Source organism: Myxocyprinus asiaticus, chromosome 43, assembly GCF_019703515.2.
Source record: "Myxocyprinus asiaticus isolate MX2 ecotype Aquarium Trade chromosome 43, UBuf_Myxa_2, whole genome shotgun sequence".
Lineage (NCBI taxonomy): Eukaryota > Metazoa > Chordata > Actinopteri > Cypriniformes > Catostomidae > Myxocyprinus > Myxocyprinus asiaticus.
The window spans coordinates 14334905-14361641 of NC_059386.1; the positions used below are offsets into that span (position 1 = coordinate 14334905).

At 39.6% G+C, this 26737-nt stretch overlaps 1 protein-coding gene across 1 annotated transcript in view; it reads right to left on the reverse strand.

The window, feature by feature from the left end:
* Positions 1 to 26737, reverse strand: part of si:ch211-127i16.2 (probable flavin-containing monoamine oxidase A) — a 54920-nt gene that overhangs the window by 7639 nt on the left and 20544 nt on the right. Inside the window, exons 8-10 of the mRNA XM_051685707.1 lie at positions 10254 to 10354; positions 9762 to 9920; positions 5088 to 5174 (exon numbers count right to left, since the gene is read on the reverse strand). Of these exons, the coding sequence (XP_051541667.1) occupies positions 5088 to 5174; positions 9762 to 9920; positions 10254 to 10354 (347 nt within the window). The remainder of the gene's footprint in view (positions 1 to 5087; positions 5175 to 9761; positions 9921 to 10253; positions 10355 to 26737) is intronic.

Below are 26737 nucleotides of genomic sequence, written 5' to 3' on the forward strand. Positions count from 1 at the left end.
ATGTTCCCCTACGGTTGTTCAGTTCATGTAGTAAAAAAAAAAAAAAAAAGTGTCTGGAGATAATTCATTATTTCATTAAATTAAGCTAGCATTTTTCATCTCAAGAGCCCTGCAGAAATTCATCACAATATAAAATACACTGATCCTAAGTAGTAAATATGGTTAATGTTGAATATTCTTCATTTTTCCTGTAAATTCTACGAAGGTAATACAAGCAAAACCAGCAATGCAATATATCTTAAAAGGGATAGTTCACCCAAAAATGAAAATGTTCCCATCATTTACTAACCCTCATACCATCCCAGATATGAATGACTTTCTTTCTTCTGCTGAACAAAAATGCAGCTTTGTTTGGTCCATTCAATGCAAGTAAATGGTGGCCAGAACTTTGAAGCTCCAAAAAGTACATAAAGGCAGCATTAAAAGTAATAAATATGACTCCAGTTGTTAAATCCATCTCTTCAAAAGTGATATGATAAATGGGGGTGAGGAACAGATCAATACTTAAGTCCTTTCTTACAATAAATCTACACTTTCACCAGCCCTCCTATGCATGTTCAAGAGAGGATCGAGTTCCTTCAGCAGAAGAAAGTCGTACACATCTGGGATGGCATGAGGGTGAGTAAATTATTTTTGGGTGAACTAACCCTTTAAAGCTCATTAGAATGCTTTAAACATTAAGAATACGTCCACTGACCTTGCATAAGATAGAAAGTACTTAACCAATCCACACTAATTGCACTTAATATTGAACTTAACTTGCACTTACTGTAGAAAAAAAAAAAAAAAAAAGAATTCAAATAAAATAAAAAAAATATATACTTCCGTCTCTTTCTTCTGTGCTAGCACCATACTACTCCAGCCACCTTGACAGCTTGGCAGTACAACACTGTAGATGCTGTTGAACTTTGTATGAAAAATTGCTTGCTATGTTACTCATTTGTAAGTCTCTTTGGATAAAAGCCTCGTTAAATGACTAAATGTAAATGTAAAATGTAAACACTTGATGTGTGAAAATCGATTTAAAAAAAACTTCTCAATAAAATGTTTTTACCCCTCTTTTAAATGACAAGAAATTACATTGTGTTTACTCCTCAATTATTTAAAGCATTTAAGGGAGGCTAAAATTAGTTTAAAATAATGTGCTTTAGCTCATTTGCACCATATGCACTAAACACCATCTGGAGGTTTTCTGGAGTTTCTGCACAGTACTTTTCAATTAATGATGTTTCACAGAGGCGTTTATGGAGTCTTTTAAACCTTTGTATTATTCCAAGCTTTGTATATTGCACCCCTAAGCCCAGTTCACGGGACATTTAACTGCTCTGTGGGTAATTCTATAGACGTAAAGGAAATATATATCCTTCCACAAACTGCTACTCATGTGAAATTGGCATCATAAGGCCCATCATCCACTCCTGCTCTCTCCTTTCACCAACCAAGAAATGCTTTAGGCTATTCTCCATTTTCACTTAGTGCTAAAGTGGCCCGACACCCCTTTCACACCAAGGCAGAAAGATGTTAACATATTGTTGAAGCTGATGGTTGTCAAACCAATGTGCCCGTTTGTCAATCTCAATTACGCCTTCCATCTATAATGCCTTTTTACCTCTTGGGGGGAATAAGTTCCCATTTCCTTTGTAAAATGGTGCATTTCAGGCACAGCAGAGGACTGGTTCTCAGCTTTTTGGCCAGAGTGGAATCAGTGATTTCCATTTCAGTTGACGCCTGTGGCAAATATCACACAGAAACTTGTCAGAGCCGAATGGATATGGGGAGCAGGGACAGAGGTGCTGAACTCTGGATGTTCTTAATAGGTTTCATGCCAGCTTCGGAACAGTGTATTTTTATGTGCTGACTCATTCAGGAGTGATTTATGTTTGAAATGAGAATTGGTACCACAAACTGAGAGAGTTGACATTTGGATCCATTCAAGACTTCACAGTGTCGTGATTGTCAAATTTTGTTGGTGGAACTGAGTTACTATGAAATATAGAAAAGTTCATGGTAAATGTACCTTTAAAGGTGCACTCAGTAACTTCTGTCTTTGTGTCACCTGGACTTGACACCTAGCGGCTTGGATGCAGCATGATTTAAAATCAACAGTTTTAAGTTTCAGATTCCATTGTAGAAATTTAGTGTTCACAGTCAGCCATGATTACTTCAATCAATGAGTGAAAGTGTCAAATAACAGGATGGTTACTGAGATTAAGCGAATAGTATTCAGCTGGTCATGTGATTCTAACATGGCAGCCCCCATGTACGGACCCTCTTCATGAAGAATAAAACAGCTTTTATAAGGTTACTGATGTGACAGGAGTCTTCATTTTAATGTGAGTGGTCATGATTTCCTACATATATTACAAAATTACAATTCATGTCTTTGAGTTAAACTTTTTTAATGAGGAAAAAAATTACTGCGTGCACATTTAAAGGTGAAGTGTGTAATTTATTCAATATCAAATTACTTTCTCGTATCACCGATAAAAATGCAGTAACAAGCCAGTGCTTTGAGGTTGTTAACTACAATACCAATAGCAACAATCCTTAGGGTTTCATACTAGTGTCAATCAAAACTTTCTACTCTGTGATCACTTTCTCAGAATTTCACAAAATTCCCAATATAGAAAAGTTTGAAAGATGATGATTACACATCATATGACTCAGCGCACCTATTGGCTAAAATTCAACACATACTTTTTCCTGGTAGTGAATGTAGTAGGTGGATGCCTCTGGGCCGAGGTACTTCACCAGGGTGGATATGACAGCATTTCTATACTCTTTGACATTTGGGTCCATTAAAGACTAGTGTTGGGGAGCAGTTAACTAAAAGTAGTTACGCCACTAACTCAACTAGATTTTACATTACCTAATTCACATAAATGACTCACTGATAAATTTTGAGCCCTACACAGCCTTAAAGGGACTTTTCTTATTTTTTAAAGCAAAATATTAAGTGCATTAAGTGCAAATATTTCCTAGTTTATTAGTGTATATTAAGTATTAATTTATTTTCAATGTAATGTTGTAATACTATTAGTTTAACCATGGTTTTACTATAGTAATATTGTAGTAACCATGACTGTAGTAACCGTGGTTAATTTTGTGGTTATTATGATTTTTCTACAAATACCATGGTTAAACTGTGTCATTAATGAATATTAATAATATTATCCGATTATTATATTTCTAAAAATATTTTCTTCTTTAAAGGGATAGTTCACCCAAAAATTAAAACTCTCTCATCATTTACTCACCCTCATGCCATCCCAGATGTGTTTGACTTTCTTTCTTCTGCTTAAGAATATTTCAGCTCTGTAGGTCCTCACAATGCAAGTGAATGGTGACCAAACTTTTGAAGCTCCAAAGAGCTCATCAAGGAAGTATAAAAGAAATTTATATGACTCAAGTGGTTAAATGTATATCTTCAGAAGAGATATGATAGGTGTGGGTGTGAAACAGTTCAATATTTAAGTCTTTTTTTTTTTTTTGCAATAATTTCTCCACCCTGCCCAGTAGCTGGTGATATGCACAAAAAATTTGAATTATAAAAAAGTAAAAAACGACTTAAATATTTATCTTTTTCCTCACTCACACCTATCATATCCATGCCTCGTATTGACGAACTGCTCGATCGTTAAATTCAACACTGAATTTATTGGCAGGGTTATTTATATAAAGGGTTATTGGCAGATCCCCTTAACACCAATGTCCCATGAGAAAACAGCCTTCTCCACACCATTTGGCTTACACCAATTCGTGGCCCTTCCGTTCGGTTTGTTTGGGGCCCCAGCTACTGCCTTATGGACCAAGGCCTCTGACCGCACTCTGCGTATGCCGCTGCCTACATGTAAGACATCATTACATACAGTAATGATTGGCAGTGGCATATGCAGCATCTGGGGGTGGTTCTGAGGTCTACGGTATCTGGGGTTCCACTTGGGTCACTAGCAGGTGCGCCCCCAAATTGATAAGACCGCGTGGTTGTGGCCTGCCCGAGACCCAAGACCAAAAAGGAGGTGAGACAGTTCCTGGGGCTGGCTGGCTATTATAGGAGGTTTGTGCCTAATTATTCGGATGTCACCAGCCTGCTGACCGATCTCACTAAAAAGGGAGCCCCAGACCTGGTCCATTGGTCGGAGCTGTGCCAACAGGCTTTTATGCAGGTGAAAGCTGCACTTTGTGGTCTGGCCATCAAGTGGGAGGTCCTCACCATTTGGTACTAACTCCTGGGATGGGCTTTCACCCTCTGTTCGGACCACGGCCCGCTCCAGTGGCTCCATCGCATGAAGGATACCATTGTGCGGATCACCCATTGGTATCTGGCTCGTCAGTTCGAGGTGGTCCACAGACCGGAGGCGCAGATGGCTGTCGTAGACTTTCTCTCCAGAAATGGGTGGGAAGTACTGGGCAGGCCAGATGGCTCCCCGGCCTGAGTCGGGTGATGGGGGTATGTGGTGGTGGGGGCGTGGTTGAGCGCCGGTTTGTGAATGGACAGTGAGATCAGGAGATGAGAACGGTAAGGATCATCACCTGGCATTGACTGTCTCTAACAGCTGTTTGTCATTGCAGTGAGAGTGGAGACGGGCTTTAAGAGCAAGCCAGATGCCAGTGAGATGGAGTGATTTAAGAGGCACAAGCTGAAAGAGACTGTGTTCATTTGTGTGTTAAAGCATGATTTGAAGTGTGTCCGATGAAAAGCGTGAATTTTGAGTATAAAAATAAACAGACCGTTTGAGTTGGATTTGCCGTCTCCCGCTTCCTCCTTTTCCCTAACTGTGAAAATTGTCACATGTACCTTTAAAAGTAAAATGTGTAATGGGGGGGGGGGGGGGGGGGGACAATCATTATTTTTGCAATTCCATTTTGTGATGCTAATGGCACAGAAAATAAATACTTAACCTATAAGGGTGTCAAATACAATACCAGTACCAATATTATGGTATCATCCTGGAGTCACTTGAAACTGTCTGCTTGGCGATCACTTTCTCAGAACTTAACAATTATTCCCAAAAGAGGAAAGTTTGCAAGAAGAGACTACACATCCTATGACTCAGCGCACCAATTGGCTGAAATTCACCACATACTTTTTCCTCATAGTGAATGTAGGAGGATGCCTCTGGGCCGAGATATTTCACCAGTTTGGATATGACAGCCTCTCTTCTCTCCTCCATCTGTAATAAGCACAAAAAAGCACATTTACTTATCTCTCACATCACACTCGTATCACAAAAGGCCAAAGCCGTTAAAGCATAACTTTGCTTCCAAGAAATGCGCTGGGGCCAGTTCTCCATCCTATATTGATCAGAATAACTTAAACTCTTTTTGGTCCATGTTTTCCATGAGTTATGGTTGGAAACAAGCTGGGCTGTTCATCCCTGCTGTTACTATTCCAACGAGTGGCAGATGTTAGGGGGACACATAAAATCCTGCATCTGCATGTTGCGCACACCTCTACTTGATCTGCGTGTCCCTGACCATAATTCAGCATGCAATTACAGCTTAACAGCGGGTGGGGGGAGGGGTGTGTGTGTGTGTGTGTGTGTGCAGGGTGGTATAATAAACATCTATAGCAGTTTCTTAGGCTGAGAGTCTCATAAATGTTTTAAAATTTTAAAGAAAATTCTCTTTGCTTTTTTGTAGTTATAATCCTTTAATTTTGGGCATGCCACTGAAAAGGAAATCTTTAAAAACACCTTCAAAGCTTAAAGGATTAACCCCTTTAACTGCTATATTGTGAAAAAAGTTTACGCTTAAACAGTTAAAGTCTCCATATACATAAGTCAGGCATATGAGGTATAATTTGAAAGCTTAGAATCAGAACTTTTCAGAGATAACCAATTCTGCATTTATGTTACTTAAAATAACAAAATAAGGCTTCAAAACATTCGCGTTGAAAACTAGTGCCCACCAGAGGCAATGGGGTGGAAATATTTATATGAAAATAAAAGTCCTTCAGATAGCACCAAAATGAACAAGTCATATATCAAATGAAAACTTTGATTCTCAGAAATGTGACTTTACAGTACATTCTGATGCCCTAATACCACTGTTCAAAAGATATTCAAAAGAATCACAAAGTGAAATTTTATTTCTGTAAATCAATACAAATGTCTCTTATGCTCCAAAAACTTTATATCAATATATATATATATATATATATATATATATATATATATATATATATATATACCTTAGGGATTTCTCTAAAAAATTACCCATTGTTTACTTGTCTGTGAGCTTGCTTGGCTGGATAATCCAATGTTATATCTTACTGAAGATGTCCAGAATCAAATTTACCATCCAGAAGGAAAAGCATGCAAAACAAACCATCAGAAAAGTATGTTTTCAACTATTGATGATAAAATGTTATATATCAACACAAAGGAGAGGATCTCAGCTTTGTAATGACACCTAGATTGAGCTTCTAGTCCACTCACTGGCTAAAATATTCAATAAAACAATGAGGGTGGTACTTGAACTGAAAATTAGACTGAATGTCTGTGGACGAATGTATTACAGGGCCACCTACAGATTTCAGATCTGTAAATTGTGATGGAATGTGATAAAGAAAAACATTTCTAGTGCTTCCTGCCATCTAGTGGAATAAAATGAGACATAGACCGATCAGCCACAACATTAAAACCACCTGCCTAATATTGTGTAGGTCCCCCTCCTGCCGCTAAAACAGCGCCAACCCACATCTCAGAATAGCATTCTGAGATGATATCTTCTCACCACAATTGTACAAAGTAGTTATCTAAGTTACTGCAGACTTGTCAGCTCGAACCAGTCTGGCCATTCTCTGTTGACCTCTCTCATCAACAAGGTGTTTCTGTCCACAGAACTGCTGCTCACCGGATGTTTTTTGTTTTTGGCACCATTCTTCAGAGTAAATTCTAGAGACTGTTGTGCATGAAAATCCCAGGAGATCAGCAGTTACAGAAATACTCAAACCAGCCCATTTGGCACCAACAATCATGCCACGGTCCAAATCACTGAGATCACATTTTTTCCCCATTCTGATGGTTAATGTGAACATTAAATAAAGCTCCTGACCAGTATCTGAATGATTTTATGCACTGCACTGCTGCCACATGATTGGTTGATTAGATAATCGCATGGATGATTGTTGGTGCCAGACGGGCTGGTTTGAGTATTTCTCCCCAAGTCACCGACTCGACCATCGCCCCCGGTGACTTCCCAAACAAGGGGATCTGTCGACCCTCTGACTCCACCTTGGCCCTCCGAGCCCTGAACTGCGCCTTGGCCCTCCGATCATCACCTCGGCTCTACGTCCCCTCGTCTCCACCGTGGTCCTCCAGCCTATCGGTGTCACCGGGGTCCCTCATCCCCCCAGCTACACCTTGGTTCATCAGTCACCTGGCTCTGCCTTGGCTCTCCGATCCTCTGGCTACGCCTTGGCTCTACGATCCTTCGGCTCCACCAGAGACCTCCATCCCAACAGCTCCGCCTTGGACCTCAGTCCCACCGGCTCCACCTCTGTCCTCCGATCCCCCAGCTCCGCCTTGGTCCTCCGAGCCTACGGCGCTGCCTTGTTCCTCCGAGCCTCTGGCTCCACCATAGTCCTTCGAGCCTTTGGCTGCTCTCTGAGCAATAAGACCCCCAGTTCTGCCCATCGATCCTCTCACAGCTCCACCTTCCATGGCTTTGCCTGCCCTCTGCTCTACCTGCCTTCATCGAGCCTCCCTTGGCTCCGTCTACCTTCGTCGAGCCTTCCACGGTTCCACCCTCTAAGTTTTCACCTCTTGCGGCCAGGCCTCCTGACATATATATATACATTGGACTAATTACAAAAAACTGGTCTAATTTTTCAGAGAACCCCCCTTATATACATATAAAAAATACTCCAATTATTCAATATAATATTTAATGTGTTTATAATCTTATGATAAACAGAACATTTAAAAAAAAAAAATTGTTACAAGTAACTTTGTAAATGTGTAATTCTGATTCTTTTCACTCTACCTCACTTCGATACAATGATCAGCCACAACATTAAAACCACCTGCCCAATATTGTGTAGGTCCCCCTCGTGCTGCCAAAACAGCACCAACCTACATCTCAGAATAGCATTCTGAGATGATATTCTTCTCACCACAATTGTACAGAGCGGTTATCTGAGTTACTGTAGACTTTGTCAGTTCAAACCAGTCTGGCCATTCTCTGCTGACCTCTCTCATCGACAAGGCGTTTCCATCCACAGTTGGTGCTAGAAGGGCTGGTTTGAGTATTTCTGTAACTACTGATCTCCTGGGATTTTCACGCACAACAGTCTCTAGAATTTACTCCAAATGGTGCCAAAAACAAAAAACATCCAGTGAACGGCCGTTCTGTGGACGGAAATGCCTTGTTGATGAGAGAGGTCAACAGAGAATGGCCAGACTGGTTCAATCTGACAAAGTCTACAGTAACTCAGATAACTGATCTGTACAATTGTGGTGAGAACAATATCATCTCAGAATGCTATTTTTGGCGGCACAAGGGGTCCTACACAATATTATATATATATATATATATATATATATAAACTTAATTCAAGATATGTTCTCTGAAATTAGCTTGTTTTAAGGATGTTTAGACATTTTTACTGTAAAATAAAACAAAAGCACTGATTAAAATGATTTACTGCAGTGTGGAGGTAAAGTAAAAAGGTCGAAAAAAAAAAATTACATTGCAGAAATGTAATGTCGTATTAGATGACAAGTACAAGATTGGCTTATCCATCTTAAACTGTGATTTATAATGAATTGACCATAAACACAGTGGCTGAAAGGAACTATTCTCTCTATAATGCATGACCACTGATGCTCTGGGATTTTTAACATAAATTAAACAACATGTTTATCAGTCTAGCCCGTCTCAAAGAGGGAATTCTGATGAGTTGATCTGATTTTGAGCTCATGGATTTTAGCTTTAGGGTAGCATTTTCTGTTCCAGACACAGAATCTTTGTTTGATTGAGCGATGAGTGTCAGATAAATCGATATTTTGTTTTCCGAGATATCGCTTCCAGTTTAACTCTACTGCTTTAACAGCTGGGACATTTTGCTAATCTGAAATTGTTTGTTTTCGCTGTCGTGTAAACAAATTCACTCTTTATTGCACGTGCACAAACACACAGGGGCGAATTCACTAAACTGTGCCACCTTTGTGCATTTCAGCACAAAAACAGTGTTATATTCATCAACAATCCAGGTTAACAAGATGCTAAATGCCACTGCACCGTATTTAAATGAACTCATTCTTTTCAACACAACCCTACTGTATACTGGGAAGTAAGGTTTATTTATATTGCACATTTAATTCAAAATGGTAATTCAAAGTGCTTTAGATAAGCATGAAAAAGAGAAAGAAAATGAATTAAATTATTATAAGTTAACTCTTATAAATGAACAAAAAAATGAATGAGGAACAATTCATTCTTATGAACATAAAAAATTTATTAAAATGAAAAGTAAATAAAAAGTACAGGTAAGACAAACTAAAATAAAACAATGCAGTGCGATCAGCCCAGTTAAATGCAGATAGTTATACATTCCATTGGAAGTTTTTTGAGCAACTAACTGTCAACATATGTCTCTATTTTCACCTCTTGACTTATTGTCACAGTATTCCCCTGAAATCTCTCACTTTCTCTTTCCATTTCTCACTCCCTATATTGCTTACTATATGCTGTTAACATAGTAAGCTCTCCCTCTCTCTATTCCTCACCTAACACTCTTTCTCTCTGTCTCTCACCTCTCTGTCGCACCAGTCATGGGCCTGCGCACCAGCGATGAACCCCACAAGCGCAGGACTGCCTCTGGGGCTGGTGGCATCAAATGTGACGCTTAAAGGGCAGTCCTTGTAGGGACGAGTCACGATTTCCCCTGAGAAACCCTTTTCCCTCCAAAACGCCTGCAAAGAATGACAAAGAATTGACAACGATTACAAAACATGTGTGACATTCTGAATTCTTATTGAAGGAGAACAGCACTGTGATGAAAATGGACACTATTTTGCATAAATGTGGATACTACAGTGTGGATTTATGAGCAATTAATAAAGGCAAATTATTTCTCCTTTCAAGCTCAATTGGGATAGACAAGTAAGCCAAATGGAGGTTTCATTTAGTCTTAACATTTTAACTTTATTATAGTATTTAATTCATTAGAGCTGTAAAGGGGAATGTGTTGGGAAAGTTTGTTAAGCCGGCTGTGGTTAAAAGGATGGGTTATGCGTGTCACTCACAGTGGGGTATGTGATGATAAACTTGATCAAGTGGCCGACGGGCATGCACTGGGAGAGGCGCTGGCGCTCAGCTGGTAGTGCAGGATTGTAGCGTATCTGTGCTGGGGGGGGCATAATCAGGGTACAGAGTGGGTTTAGTGGGTGGCAATGAGTTAAATAGGCTTTCAATGCCACAGGCATCCAACAATAGTTAAAAAAAAGAACAGTGGTCCAGCCAGGTCTCCGAAGCAACCAATTTGGCCCGGTTGCTAGGGAGGGTAGAGTCACATGGGGTAACCTCCTTGTGGTTGCTATAATGTTGTTCGTTCTCGGTGGGGTGCGTGGTGAGTTGAGCGTGGATGCTGCTGTGGATGGCGTGTAGCCTCCACACGTGTAATGTCTCTGTGGCAATGTGCTCAACAAGCCACGTGATAAGATGCGTGGGTTGACGTTCTCAGATGCGGAGGCAGCTGGGATTCGTCCCCTGCTACCGGGATTGAGGCGAATCACTACGCGACCACGAGGACTTAAAAGCACATTGGGAATTGGGCATTCCAAATTGGGTGAAAAAGGGGGAAACCCCCCCCCCCCCCAAAAAAAAAGAACAGTGGAATGATACTGACATAAATGCTCAACAATTATATGAACAATCAAAATTACGATTACAGCTGCCACTAGGGATGTTATAAAATATTGATATATCGATCACTGATTGGCACGTTAATTTTGAGGCATTGATATATTAAAATTAGCCGCCATTTAAATTAGAAGCCTAATTTGCGCATTTTCCAATTCACTCAATTGGCATCTGTTGAATAGTGTGATGTAATAGTGTTGGGACACCACAAGAGGGTGATAAAACATTTACTGAAGCCAGGTCGTGGGCAGGAAAAGCACCGGTATCATACACTGAGGACAAGCTGATGTGGAGCAGCAGATGGGAGTCCGAAATTACAAAGGTTTTTGTACTTCAAGAATGAACAAAGTGACGTTGATGAATTTGCAGTTAGTGTATGAAACTGGTTAAACAGCACAAACTGAACCATTAAAAATGGCGACATTTATTATGCAATTTCTCTATATGTAGCTTTGAAGAGGTTTCATTCAAGCTGTCAAACCACAAAAGACATCCTTGTAATTGAAAATATATTGTGTAGGCTCTTTGAAAGATACACATAAACAATATATCATCCAGTGATGGCTAGAGTACATAATCTTTGTCCTTTTATAATAATTTGCGTTCTAATTCAATGAAAAACTATGTGAGTTGAGTTCTGTGGCACTGCAGAATTTTGCCGCTGAGCGTTGCCGGTGTGTGCGTATTTATATCTGAAAAAAAATCCCGATATACAGTATAGCGATAATAATCGGGAAAATCTACAGATTACCGATATGTGAAAAAGACATCGATCTCAAGCCTAGCTGTCACAGTTAAATAATGCTGTCCATTCCCGTTTGCTTTTTTGTGCAGTGGTTGTGCATTTTAACCAATGGAGAACTGGAGAAACATCACCTGAAACAATGCAAAAAGTCATCAAAAAGTCTGATGGTAATTTAAATAAAAAATTGGATTTGCTAGATATTGCGCTACTTGCAATGTTAATTGTGTTAAGCTCAATTGCAAATTAAACTGCAAGCGAGCATTGCTCCCATTGCAATCAACAAGGTGTAGATGGTGTAAATATGAGATTTATTCTGCAGTGCTGACAATGCAGTGTTTAATTATACATTTAGATTATAACATTTAAAAAAAAAAATCAAGAAAAACAGCAATAAATTAATTCAGAAACACAGTCCTTAGCTTGTTATACGTTTGTGCCTATGAATAAATAACAATATGGAATGCAGTTAACCCATAAAAGTATTTTAAAGTAAACTGTATTAAAATTAATACTTACAATATATAATTTAATATTTACAATATATACTGTATAAATAAGTCAGTATATATACAAAATAAATAAGTCCTTCAACTTTTGGAAGAGAGGAGAAAATGCTTCCCAAATCTTTGTTGTTGACGTCAAAGACTTTGCGTTCAATCAAACTCTATGGTATTTTGTGGTTTCATCTAACACTTGGTAGAAGCTAGCCAAAATAGGTAGATGCCAACATCAACAGCAAATCTATGTAAGGTAAAAGGAAATACATCCCAAACTACATTAATTGCAGACTGCACTTGCATTCACTTGCAGCGAGGATAAACCTGATCTTTACCGACAACAGTTTGTTTTCTGTAGTGAATTATTGGCTCCCGAGAGCATGAAACCATTGAACTTCAAAAGACATTTAGAACAAAAATTGTCAGTTGTTCTCTAGAGCTTATGTTAATAATATACCATTTTTGTATTTTGCTTGACCACCACTTAATGTCCAATGTAAAATATGGGGCCTAAAGTTAAACATGTTGAGAACCACTGGTATTATAGTATTCCGGGATAAGTACATTACAGTAAAATCGTGCTAAAGGAGTGGACAGATTAAAAAGAGGTATACTGATTTAAAGGGAAACAGCTAAATGGATTCAAAGATGAGGGGAAGGGGGGGGGGGGGGGGAATATGGAATAGAATAACTTGTAGGTCTTTGAACATCCTATGGTATTGATCCAGGTGGCTGTACTTTCTAATCATGCAGCACTCTGGCAAATTGGATCCAATTCCCCAATGACTAGCTCTCCATGAAATTGCCAATTTATAAAAGAATCTCTGCGATTTCACACTACTAGTTTGTCTGTTTTCCTAAAAGCCATAATTAAGGCTTAGCCATTTCGTAAATGTAACTGTGGGCTATCCAATGACTTTATGTGCGGACCCCAAGGCCACCTCTGTGAATGTGTAACGCAAATAGTGGCAGAAGAGACCCTGACCTCATTTTTTGATGTGAAAGCCTTTTGGCAACAAGCCAATATTTGAACTAGCCTTTTTAAGATGGGGCACACAAATACGTTGTTGTCAATAGCCTGTCAGTGACTCAAAAAATCAGTGCTAAAGTGTAACAGTATAAACACCATCTGAAATGATAAAAACAGTCCATTTAAGGAATACAGCATAATATGAATATGGGACTCTGTCTACAGTATAGTGTAACAGATGGGATTCTCCACTGAGAAATGGATTTTTAGAGATAACATACAAACTCACCAACCATGAGCTACAAGATTGTTAAGCGATGATGGTATACCCTACTGTAGAAGCCACAAGTCAGTTTCTTTTTCAACTACATAATGAAAAATAATAAAATTCCTGGTGAAGTACTACATTACCCACAATCCTTAAGCAAAATCCACCAATCAGAGAAGTCGCTGTTACCATGGAATAGGAATCACAGCAAAAGAGCTCAACACTGACCGACCACTTCCATAAAGCATTGCAAATTACATAATGGTGGTCTCCAAACACTCTCAAACAACTTCAATATGTGTATAGTATATATTTGTATAATTTACAATTAACTTCAAATATGTGGTTTTTATACTTCTGGTGAATGAGTCATGTAGTTTTATATTGTACTATGGTTGGTGATTTAATAACATCATTTACAATGCTTAATGGGATTGGGAGAACTTAATTCCCTCATATAACACATTAAGTACTGTACATATTCTTGTAGCTTTTGTCTTTGTAGCGATTTTCAAATACATTTTGGCTTTGAATCAATGTTGTGATTAGTCTTAGAGCTGGTTGGTTTGATTCAAAGCTTAGACATTTTTATAGAAGAATTATTTAAAATACCTGTGGAGAAAATGAATGGTAAAATACAGCTTAAAAAATTGCATGGTCACTGTTGTGCTCAATGTCCTGCTGAATGTGTTATGATACCTTCACTGGTGCCCAGAACAGCCTTTTTACTGTGTAAAAAAAAAAAAAAAAAAAGCTGGAAATACAAGGTTATTACAAAATACCAGGTTTATTACAAATCGTACATGAAATAGAGCTCAGATACTGATGGGAGGGAAATTATCACTTAGTCTATCTCTAAAATGTTTGGCAAATTCCCTTATGCAACATCTCAATCATGTGGATCCAACACTATGCAGAAAGGCATTTTAATTGATGCTAAAGTGAATAAATGTCTCTATCTTGACAATGAAAAATCAAACAGCACAAGTGATGCGTGGAGAGGCATTGTGTGTGAAGCGATGGCAATCATAGAAAGATACTTTGATTTAATTATTTATTTATTTTTCAGGAAAAACAATGCTAATTGAAAAAGAGGCTCTGACGAGTATATTTCCATTGTAACAACACAATGATTCTTGAGTACTGGGGAAAAACAGGCTACAAAATAAAAGAAAAAAGTTATTTTGGATTGATCAAAATGTTCAGAGGTATTCACCTATGTTCGGGGGCAATCTTACGCTTATTACATTTTCTCACAAAATGTGTGGTTTTCCTTATCTATCACTCAGTGTGTGTCAGCACTATCAGATACATGTCAAATATTCATGATAAATATTGGCAAATCTAGCATTCAATTCAGTAAATGTATGAATTGCAAAAGTTTTGTGTTCCCGCTCAATAAGTTTTGTGTCCCCTTTCAATAAGTTTTGCGTTCCCACGCAATAAGTTTTGTGTCCCCTTTCAATAAGTTTTGCGTTCCCTCGCAATAAGTTTTGTGTCCCCTTTCAATAAGTTTTGCGTTCCCTCGTAATAGTTTTGCGTTCCCTCGTAATAGTTTTGCGTTCCCTCGCAATAAGTTTTGCGTCCCCTTTCAATAAGTTTTGCGTTCCCTCATAATAGTTTTGCATTCCCTCGTAATAGTTTTGCGTTCCCTCGCAATAAGTTTTGTGTCCCCTTTCAATAAGTTTTGCGTTCCCTCGCAATAAGGTTTGTGTCCCCTTTCAATAAGTTTTGCGTTCCCTCGCAATAAGGTTTGTGTCCCCTTTCAATAGGTTTTGCGTTCCCTCGTAATAGTTTTGCGTTCCCTCGCAATAAGTTTTGTGTCCCCTTTCAATAAGTTTTGCCTTCCCTCGTAATAGTTTTGCATTCCCTCATAATAGTTTTGCCTTCCCTCGCAATATGTTTTGCGTAAGCTCGCAATAAATTTACCATGGTTTTACTAGAGTAACCATATTTTAACCAATATATTCGTAGTGAAACCATAGTGATAATAAAGGAAAACAAAAACGTCATGGTTACTGGTATAACCTCCGTTCCCTGATGGAGGGAACGAGAATTTGGTGTCGATGTAGTGACACTAGGGGTCACTCTTGGGAGCCCGAGACACCTCTGGTCTTTGATAAAAGGTCAATGAAAATTGGCGAGTGGTATTTGCATGCCACTCCCCCGAACATAAGGGTATAAAAGGAGCTGGTATGCAACCACTCATTCAGGTTTTACGCTGAGGAGCCGATATAAGGTCCGGCCATTTCAGTGGGGGAACGGAGGTTACACCAGTAACCATGACATTCCCTATCTGTCACTCACTCGACGTTGGTGTCGATTTAGTGACACTAGGGGTCCCTATACAAAACGCCACAAGGCTGAACTGTGTTACGTGAACTGGCGGTGTGTGGTGGGCAGACTTGCTGTGTGCCTCATAGCCAGCACACCAGGTCGACACGTAACCTCCCCCAACAAAGTTATGAGTGTCGAACAGCCCTTTTTGGGGACAAGTCAACTACCCAGAGATAGAGACAGGCTTAACTCAGTCGTGGCCTCTTTCCCCTTCTCTTTTTCCACTCCCTAAAAAAGAAGGGGGATTATCCGACTGGGCCGCCAGGTTTAGTCATGGGGTGTCCCTCCCAAGAGGAGGACACCGCAGAGACCACACCTCGCCCCAAGAGGGGGGGGATATTTAAGTGGAAGAATACATCACATGGAAGAATACATCACAATGTCTGTTAGAGAGGCACCTCTGGCCAGGGCCCAAGAAGCCGCTACACCATGGGTAGAATGGGCTCGTAGCCCTACCGGGGGCGGCATGTTTTGGGCGAGATATGCCATAGTTATGGCGCCAATGAGCCAGTGGGCGATCCTCTGCTTGGAGACAGCGCTTCCTTTCCGCTGTGCACCAAAGCAAACAAAGAGCTGCTCAGAGACTCTAAAGTTCTGCGTGTGATCCAAATAGATGCGTAAAGCGCGCAACGGACACAGCAACGACAGGGCTGGGTCTGCCTCCTCCTGGGGCAGCGCTTGCAGGTTCACCACCTGGTCCCTAAAAGGAGTGGTGGGAACCTTGGGCACATAGCCCGGTCGGGGTCTCAGGATCACGTGAGAATAGCCCGGACCGAACTCCAGGCACGTTTCGCTGACAGAGAACGCTTGCAGGTCAACTACTCTCTTGATGGAAGTGAGCGCAGTCAGGAGGGCAGTCTTCAAGGAGAGTGCCTTAAGCTCGGCTGACTGCAAAGCTCAAAAGGGGCTCTCTGTAGACCCTGAAAAACTACAGAGGTCCGATGAGGGAACGAGGTGCAGCCTGGAGGGATTCAGCCTCCTGGCGCCTCTTAGGAACCTGATGATCAGATCATGCTTCCCTAAGGACTTACCATCAACTGCGCCGTGGTGTGCTGCTATGGCAGCAACGTACAACTTCAAGGTGGAAGAGGACAGCCTCTCTTCCAACCTCTCTTGCAGGAAGGAAAGCACTGATCTGACTGCACATCTCTGGGGGTCTTCCCGACGGGAAGAACACCACTTAGCGAACAGACGCCACTTAAATCATACAGGCGCCTCGTAGAAGGAGCCCTAGCCTGAGTGAACGTGTCTACCATCGCAGGTGGGAGACAGCTTGGGTCTGTCCAGGGGCCAGACATGGAGATTCCAGAGGTCTGGGCGCGGGTGCCGGATGGTGCCCCTTCCCTGAGAAAGAAGGTCCTTCCTCAGGGGAATTTGCCCGGGGGGAGCTGTCGCGAGGAGCGTGAGGTCCAAGCACCACGTCTGGGCGGGCCATTAGGGTGCTTACCAGGATGACCTTCTCCTCGTCCTCCCTGACCTTGCACAGGGTCTGTGCAAGCAGGTTCACTGGGGGAAAATGCATATTTGCGAATGCCAGGGGACCAGCTGTGCGCCAGCGCGTCTATGCCGAGGAAGGGCTCGGTCAGGGCGTACCAGAACGGGCAGTGGGGAGGATTTTTGGGAGGCGAACAGATGCACCTGTGCCTGTCGAATCGACTCCAAATCAGCTGGACCACCTAAAGGTGGAGTCTCCACTCTCCCTTGAGGGTAACCTGTTGTGACGGCGCGTCCGCCGAAGTGTTGAGGTTGCCCGGGATGTGAGTGGCTTGCAGCGACTTGAGGTGCTGCTGACTCCATTGGAGGAGACGGCGGGCGAGTTGTGACATACAGCGGGAGCGCAGACCGCCTTGGCGGTTGACATATGCTACCGCTGCCGTGCTGTCTGTCCGAACTAGCATGTGCTTGCCCTGGATCAACGGCCGGAACCTCCGCAGGGTGAGCAGAATTGCCAGTAACTCGAGGCAGTTGATGTGCCAGCGCAGCCGCGGACCCGTCCAGATGCCGGCGGCTGCGTGCCCGTTGCCAACAGCGCCCCAGCCCGCTTTGGAGGCATCTGTCATGACCACGACGCGCCTGGAGACCAGTTCTAGGGGAACACCTACTCGTAGAAACGAGAGATCGGTCCAAGGGCTGAAAAGACGGTGACAGACCGACGTAATGGCCACGTGGTGTGTCCCGTTGTGCCATGCCCATCTCGGGACTCGAGTCTGGAGCCAGTGCTGAAGCGGCCTCATATGCATCAACCCGAGCGGGGTGGCCACCGCAGAGGCTAACGCCGCTTTCTTATGAAGGCGAGCCGCGACCGCAACGTTGCCATGGACATATTCTCGCAATGAGAACATGACCATCCACGAACGCTGTCTCCACGTGAGCAGTGCCCAGACACGAAAGACAATGATCGTGACCATTAGAAGGTGAGAGATAACGAGCACAACCAGGAATAACACACAATCGGAAAAGCATCTTTAAAAAGACGCGTCTTTAAAAAGACATTCCGTGTGTGCGCTCTTTTAGAGAAATATATACTCTTTTAGAGGGGAAAAATGCTCTTTCAGAAAATATACTCTCTAGTTTTTCTGCCGAAGCGCCCAGGGGCATTCTCTGCAGTGCACCAGTGCAGAGGAGGGAGAAGCCACTGAAATGCGCCGTCAGATCCAGCAGAGGTGAATGAACAGTAGTATTCAGCTCTGTGAGCATGACCGTTCGGCTCCGAAGAGAAAATCTGAATGAGTGGTTGCATACCAGCTCCTTTTATACCCGTATGTTCGGGGGAGTGGCATGCAAATACCACTCGCCAATTTTCATTGGCCTTTTATCAAATACCAGAGGTGTCTCGGGCTCCCAAGAGTGACCCCTAGTGTCACTACATCGACACCAACGTCGAGTGAGTGACAGATAGGGAACTATGGTAGTAGAAATCATAATTTTGTGGCTATTATGGTTTTACTATACAAAACCACAGTTTAACTTGTTTTATTATAGTAATATTGTACACTGTATTAACCATAGTTTTTGGCAGAAATCATTTTTCTATAGTAATATTGTAGTAAACATGACTGTTGTATGCTAACCATGTTTTTAGTTTTTTTGTAATACTGTAGTAGCTATGAAAGTAAGTTCAGAAACCATGTTGTTTGGCGGAAACCGTGGTTTCAAAACAGTATACTGTGTCCATATAGTAACCATGGTTTTACTATGGATTAACCTTGGTAATTCTCGTGGTTACCATAGTATTTGTAGTAAAACCATAACCACAAAATTATGTTTTTATAACCATAGTTTTAATTTTCCTGTATTATTACTATGGTTTTACAAGGAATATCAAGGTTAAAATATGGTTACTATGGTAAATTTATTGCAAGGGCACGCAAAACTATATATTTTTTTAATTCCTGCCCTGTCCTCTAAGGTAGAATTGTGACCAAGTCAGACAGAAAACCTAACCATGTTGACAAAATTATCATATTTTGCATTTCACACATGTATTAAATGCAGTAGCCATGCTGGTGTAGCTTGCTACTAATAGGAAATATTAAAAATGAATCAAATTATCTAAATAATCTGAACAATTTATATACAATTTGAGTAACGGAGTTGACATATGTATAATTGTTAAATATAAATCTCGCCAAAGCCTGTGTGGTCTTGTTAAACTTTGAAATATGGAAAGAGGACCTTCAGGATATTATCCAATTTTATTAATGTTTTCATAAATATCTAACAGTGTTGACAAAAAGCAGGGAAACCGCTGTGAAATATTATATACATTTTAAAATTAACATATTCTGTCTGTCAGGACATATAGTAGCAATGTTACTTTAAAAAGACATATCTGAATTTCTGTTTTTCTTATGTTTATTATATTGTATATTTAAATCTATAGTATTGAATATATATCTAAGTACGGTATGAAGTATTGAGTTAAGGTATGTGAAACAAGTGGTTTTAGGGGAAGTGCATAATAATAGTTAAGATAAATTAAAAAGAAAATCAAATGAAATGGTACATCTTATGATCATCCCTGATTAATTTAACATATAAAACTTATGGCAAGTAACAATGTGGGACATGTTTTGTCCCCTGTCTCAGAATCAGTGAACAATCTCTCCTAAAATAACAAATTCCAACGTAGTGAAAAACAAACCACACAACAAGCAGTCCTAATGTATCTTTCCTTTATGCTGCTTTAGTTTTGCAATCATTTAAATACGACCAACAATCTCACATCAACCCACACAAGTTTGTCTCTTTGAAAGGTTGCGAAGGCAGATGGGGAAACAGATCTAAGTCAGCAGCAGTGACTGAGGCGTGGAGTAGCGTTCATTGATTGAGAACGATCACTCTGTGCCTGGCAGTCCATCATATCTCCGTGCTTGTGAGTGACAGGGACTGTCTGCTTATTTCAATTTGCTAGAGGTGAGAGATGCTCAGAAATAGCAATGCTGCAACACTCCCTCTCTGGCATTCACACTGGAAGGCTGTTTTAACACAGCAGAATGCGCAAATTCACTAAACAGGGGGCCCCATTTTAGCACTAGTGGTTGCGTCGACTAGTTGATCAGCTCTGCGACTAGTCTTCAGTTGTGCTTAGCAGGAAGAAAATGTCCACAAACTGTGTTCTAGTGTAGCTGTGTGACATGTTTTGTAGAGTAACTCCCTACCCTAAACCTTAAACCTAAACCTAACTGATAGTGTAATAAAAGCTAATGTGAGAAGAAAACCCAATTGCTGAAGCAACTACATAATTTTGTGATGCTTCTATGACACTTTTGGCTCACATGCCATTCCTTATGGTTGCAAGTGCAACGTTCAATAATTTGAGCTTGTAAATCCAGTTGGTTACATAATGCAAATGTTAAAATTGATGACCTTAATAGTCATGCGCTATAATAAAGGTGTTTAGATGACAAAAGATAGCATTGCATGAAGAACAGAGTGAAAAGTAAGTGTTTATGAACTGATAATCTGCGGCTTTATTTAAGTCATTGTTGTTGTAACGTCTCTAGTGTTTATTTCACCCAAAAACTGTTGCGATACACTGAATGAGGCACATAAAAATATATTTGTAAAAATGTAGGTATAGCAACATGATTCTATGAGACCAAGTTGAAAAACCTGTGTCTAATTCAACTTGCGCTAAAAAAGTGCTGCAACAGACGTATTTAAATCAAGACACTGTCATTCTTTTCAGCGCACCTTTCAACACACCTACTTTCTATGCCAATGAGGCTTATTAAAGAATGCATCTTATTTACCGAAGTCGGCATTTTTTGCCTGCCACAGTTAACATCGTGCTATTACCACCCACGGAAATCAGACAGTAAACAGAATTTTAATAAAAAGAGATGTTTGTGTATATTTTCTATTAATAATGGCATCAATAATTCATCAAATGATGATCAAATGAAGGAGAAGACTGTTATAACTTGCCATATATCTAGACGCACAGTGTAGTTAAGCGCACTTTCAATTTTAATCGGCCTGCATGGGGAATTGTGACGTGCAACTTGCACTCCACAGATTTTTTGAGCATGTTTATGCTGTAACCTGATTTGCATAATTCCTTTAATAAACCGGGTGCCAAAACAACGCAGACGGAGCATGTACATAAACAACGCTATGTGGGGGCAATTCATTCCTTTTTAGCTGATTCCCCACAGAGTTTCTACAGCCCACTGTCGCTCCATTTCACAATTCTTTCGGCTTATCCCGCTCTTTCTTGCCCTTTAGATGTTTGTCTTTGTGCTTTCTCTATTCCCCCTCACCCACTGGTTATTGTCACTTCTCTCACCGCTGTCACCCATGTGGCTGAGTGGTGGAACAGACTGTTATAGCATAACCTCAGGCTAATGTGCCAAATGTGCTCTCTGCATTTCTGTAGGGCTCCCCCACCTGCCTGCTAGCAAAGAGCCTTAGGGAAAATGGTGGTTTCAAAGGATAGAAAAAGGAATAAAACTTTGCTGGTTCCCATTCACATAACCACCCAGCCTCCATTCATTTGCAAATGGCAAAATAATAACAGCAATTTGGTAATTAAAGGCTTGAGTGTAAAGCCAGCGCATTCGAATGCATTCTCTCTTACCTTCATGTCATTCAAAACCTATATGATTTCCCTTCTTCCACAGAACACAAAAGGAGTTATGTGTAGTAGAATGACCAAGCTGCCCTTTTACATCAAATGAAAGTAATTGGTGACCACAACAGTCAAGCACAATTTTCAGTAGGGTTGAGAACTGAGAACCAAAACCGGCCCTGCCCCCCACCCCCTAGAATTTGATTGGCCACCCCAGGTGCCACCCCAAATTCTAAACTGTGATTGGTCATTTCCCAAGTCAGAGGCTTCAATAAAACAGGTAGAACCTCGTATAAATAACCCTCAGTTATTTACAGCTTAGTTTTTAGTTGATTATACAATATAAGTATAATATTAAAAACCACAAGATGGGTGTTTTTATGTTTTTACCATAATTATTTCCCTTTTTTTTTTTTTTTTTTTTGCTATTTCACCTATCAGGACTTTTATTTTGAAGTGCCATTCCTCTGAAGAACGGGAGAGTGTATGGAAGAGGAGAGAGCAATCAGCACACTATACATAACAGTTAATGAGCCACAGTGTAGTTAAAAGTGGAAATTTGTACATGTTTTGTTTTTGATCTAATACCTGGTTGATAAAGACACATGGTCAGTAATGTTTATTTTATGTGTTTATATTTTGTATATCTTTGTCTTCATGTCAGTTACTTTGGTTTATGGTTAGTTTTATGTTGTTTCTGTTTAGATGTTGGGTTAAAAAGTAAAATTGTAAAATAGCCAGTTGTGTTGTCTCATTGGTTTGTTTAAATCAATTTCCCCCTGCAAATATCCATACTATGTTATTTGCATGTTTTAGCTCTTATGGTGTGTTGTGGAGTCAAAATATGTGAAAGCAATAAAAGGAAGACAATCACAAACATCAGTGAAAGAGAGCAGATTTGTTTTATTCAACCAGGCTGCTACACCTCGTTGGTTTATATCGGAGCGGAAAGCAGTGTCAGGAAATGAATGTTATTCGACTGGACTCTGGGGAAACACTGCGTACTGTCATCCGAAATTAAATATGGCTTGAACATGCACCGTAGATCTCGCTGCATGTCACATGATCCCCGAGACCGCGACACAACTTAAGTGCACCCGTAAAGAGGGCTTGTGGAAATCAGGTGAGGGACCATTATAGGGTTCATTATAAACAATGGTTACATTCACTGCAAACACTGTACAACGTGACAAAAAGCACTATGATCAACCGTTACGTTAGAGGTCTGCGCGGGACAGTTTTTTCCATCCCGCTACCGCAAGATTCTGTCCCACACCTCAACTCTTCCGCTGAATTTTACTCCATGTTCACCCGTCCTCTGCCCGCAGTGATTTTCTTCCCGACCGCTCCCGTTCCCTCAACCCCGGATTTGTTTTAAACATAGGGCAAAAGCCATACAAATAGACAACATGTGTACACAAAAACTTTCTATTTTCTGTTACTGCTTTTAGCAGATGACGCATGACATGATGCCCATCTGACTTGCCTGAGGTTGGTTTCTTAACACTAAATTGACCATTTGTCCGAGTTGCATATCCTTTGATGCCACAGTGCCCTCAGGATATCTTCTTACCGCCCGCTCCCATCCCATTGAGTCCACATATCATGGAATCACTATCCGCTCCCGCCTTCAACACGGAAATTTAATCCCGCACCGCCTAAAAACAGCCTCCGTGGGAATGCACCTCTATGTCCCGTCACCAGTGCTTGAAGTTAACAAGCCAGTACACTCATCTATCCCAACTAGACAAAAAATGTAATGCTGTAATCTTCTGCATATTTCATCATCTTATTCTAGCCAAGACCCATTCATTCAGATATGAAATGTCTGACTACTTTCCCATGTGATGTTTTGGGGTGTGTATAACATCGATGTGCATCATAAGTGTTGTCTTTTAAACATGCGGGGATATCTAGTTTACTTAAAACTATCTGCTTCAAACAAAGTTTTTACAAATCTTTAAAAAAGATACAATGCCACATTGCCACGAAACTTGTAAACTTTAGGTTTATTATCATAATCATGTGTTGGAGCTAAAATTAAATTAATATACCTATAAATTTTTTAATTAGCATAAATTTGAGTCTTAATATAGCCTATATTCATTTCATTTCATAATGTAATGCATTCAGTCCTAATTCATAGCATGTCTCTTAAGAAAAGATGCAAAAAACAATTTTATTATTAATATTTTTTTTGGAGATCAGGAAAACAATTTTAATATTGAATTAAGTTGTTTTTAAAGCATTAAATAATCAAATTACCCTTGGCAGTCCAAATATATGGCTAAATTGAATAGCCTACACAAAACTGAAATCCAAGCACATTCTTTATGTGTAGACCTATGATAAGATTAAGAAATATCTTCAATATATTCTTTATTTACTCAAAATAAAACAATAGCTTACTTGATGTTATTACGTCACGCCATTGTAGCGTCATCTCTCCAACTCCAAAAGTCCACAAAATTGCACAGAACTACCGTGTTCATATTAGCAGTGTCCATAACATTTATGCAGTTTAAAGACACACTATATACATAAAAAATTATACTGAAAAATAAAAATATATTTTTTTTTAATGCTATTTGGAGTCTCCTGTGTTTTGCAGTATTAACATTTAATAACAATTAATCAATTATTTAGCCAAGTAACATTTGACTTAAAAATTCCTGAAAATAAACATTTCTTATTAAAACTAGTTTTAATATTAATATTAATACTTTCTCCAGCTAAATGAGAGCAAGACTGAAATTGTTGGGTTTGGCCTACCTAGTGCGGTCTCTGATATCACTAGCAATCTAGCGACCCTGTCATTAAATGTTCACCCCTTTGCTAAAAACTTGGGAGTGATCTTTGACGCGGCTCTAAATTTTGAAAAACAAATAAGTGCTGTGGGGAAGGTCAGCTTTTTCCAACTCAGGTTGATTGCTAAATTAAAACCATTGGTTTTGGAGATGCCTTCATCTCATTCAGAATTGACTATTGTAATGCACTATACATAGGCCTTGGTCAATCATCTCTGTATCGCTTGCAGTTAGTCCAAAATGCAGCTGCTAGTTTGCTGACTGGAAGAAGGAACAGGGAAAGCATTTCACCTGTTCTAGCATCTCTTCACTGGTTACCAGTCCAATACAGGACTCATTTTAAGATTTTGTTATTTGTTTTTAAAGCTATAAATGGTTTAGCCCCATCTTATCTCTCAGAACTCTTTAGTCATCAACAATCCTCTAGGACTCTCAGATCCTCTGATAAACTTCTCCTGCACACCACGCTCACGCTTGAAGTTTAAAGGGGATCGTGCCTTCTCCGTAGTCGGCCCTAGACTATGGAATAACATACCTCTGGACATTAGATCCTCTCCTACTCTCCACATTTTTAAATCACGTCTGAAGATGTATCTATATTCTTTGGCTTTTGTATGAATGTATATTGTATTGTTTATTGTTTCTAATGTCAGTCTTTTTTATTTCCCCTTAATACATTGTTTTATTTGCCCATGTACATTACTTTGGTACACTTGTTGTTTTTAAATGTGCTCTATAAATAATTTGACCTTGACCTTGATTTTGACCTAATATTAGTATTATTAATATCAGGGATGTTGAGTTACGCTTCATGCCACCTTTGAATGAGTCTGGGCCACCCCAGCCAAAAACGTCTGGACATGCCACTGGTGAAACACAACATGGAAAGTGTAGTCAGATTCCCAAATGAATGACTTTTATGAACCAGTTCTTTGAATCTACAGCGTGCAACCTACAGCAAGACCAGTGTTGTCTGATTCCCAAACGAATTACTCTAATGAGCTTTTTTGTTTTGTTTTTTATCAAAAACATACAGCGCGACCAGTGTAGTCCGATTCCCAAAAGAATGACTCAAATGAGCCGGTTCATTAGCGCTACCAGTGAAGTCCGATTTTGAGCTAATTACTCTAGTAACCTGATTATTTTAAATCTACAGTGGAGTTTAGTGAACTCCAGAGATAAATAGATTTTTGCTGATCATTCAGTTTACTTCATTAAAATGAAAGTAACGCAGTTTCACTCAGTGAAATACATTTGCAGTTGATTTGTAAAATGTACATTTACTTAAAACCATTTGTGTTGGGACAACATAAATATATATTGTTTTACTTTTGTATTTTGCATTACTGAAACTGGGTGAACTGTAAAAAATGTTTGTTTTTTTTAAATCTGTAATTACAACAGAAAAAGAATGTAAAAATACTACAGTAAAAAAAAAATTTAATTGGTTAACAGGTACAAAACGATAATATATTTAATAAGACAATACATGTCATTTTACAGTAAAATATTGTAAAAATAAATACATAAATAAATAAATAAATGTAGATGTAAAAAGTATGATTTTACCACATAATTAATGGTAAAAAAGTATATTATGTCTAACAAGAGAATACATGTACTTCAATGGTAAACTATTGTTAAAATGTTGGTGAAAAACAATAATTGGGCATTCCCAGAAGTCCCTGCGTGACCCATTACATTTCATTATATTTTATGGAAATAGTTATGTTTCTTCTAATTTTGTATACAAGTTATGTACATTGGCATGTTCTATGTTATATTTTATTTTATATTAAATCTTAAAGATTCTGGGTCTTAAAATAATAAGTCTAAATGTGCTTAAAATTCATAGTGGAGTAAACCTAGACTGTTAAGAGTTAAAAAACTGAAATTAATTTGTTGATGAGGCACAGTAATTACAGTAAAAACATGTTTGATTGTTTTTAAAGAATGTTCAACCAATGTTATTTTTATTCACAGTCAAAACATAATGTTCTACGTTTTTTTTTTAAACTTTTTTTAATGAAAAGTCAAAACACAGTTTCCTTTTATAGTTGAAACTTCTTTTGTCAGTATAATTTTTAAGCATGTAGTTTCAACTTACAGTGTCCACACGCTATTTGAAATTACAGTTTAAACATGTTATTTCAGTTTATGGTTGAAACACC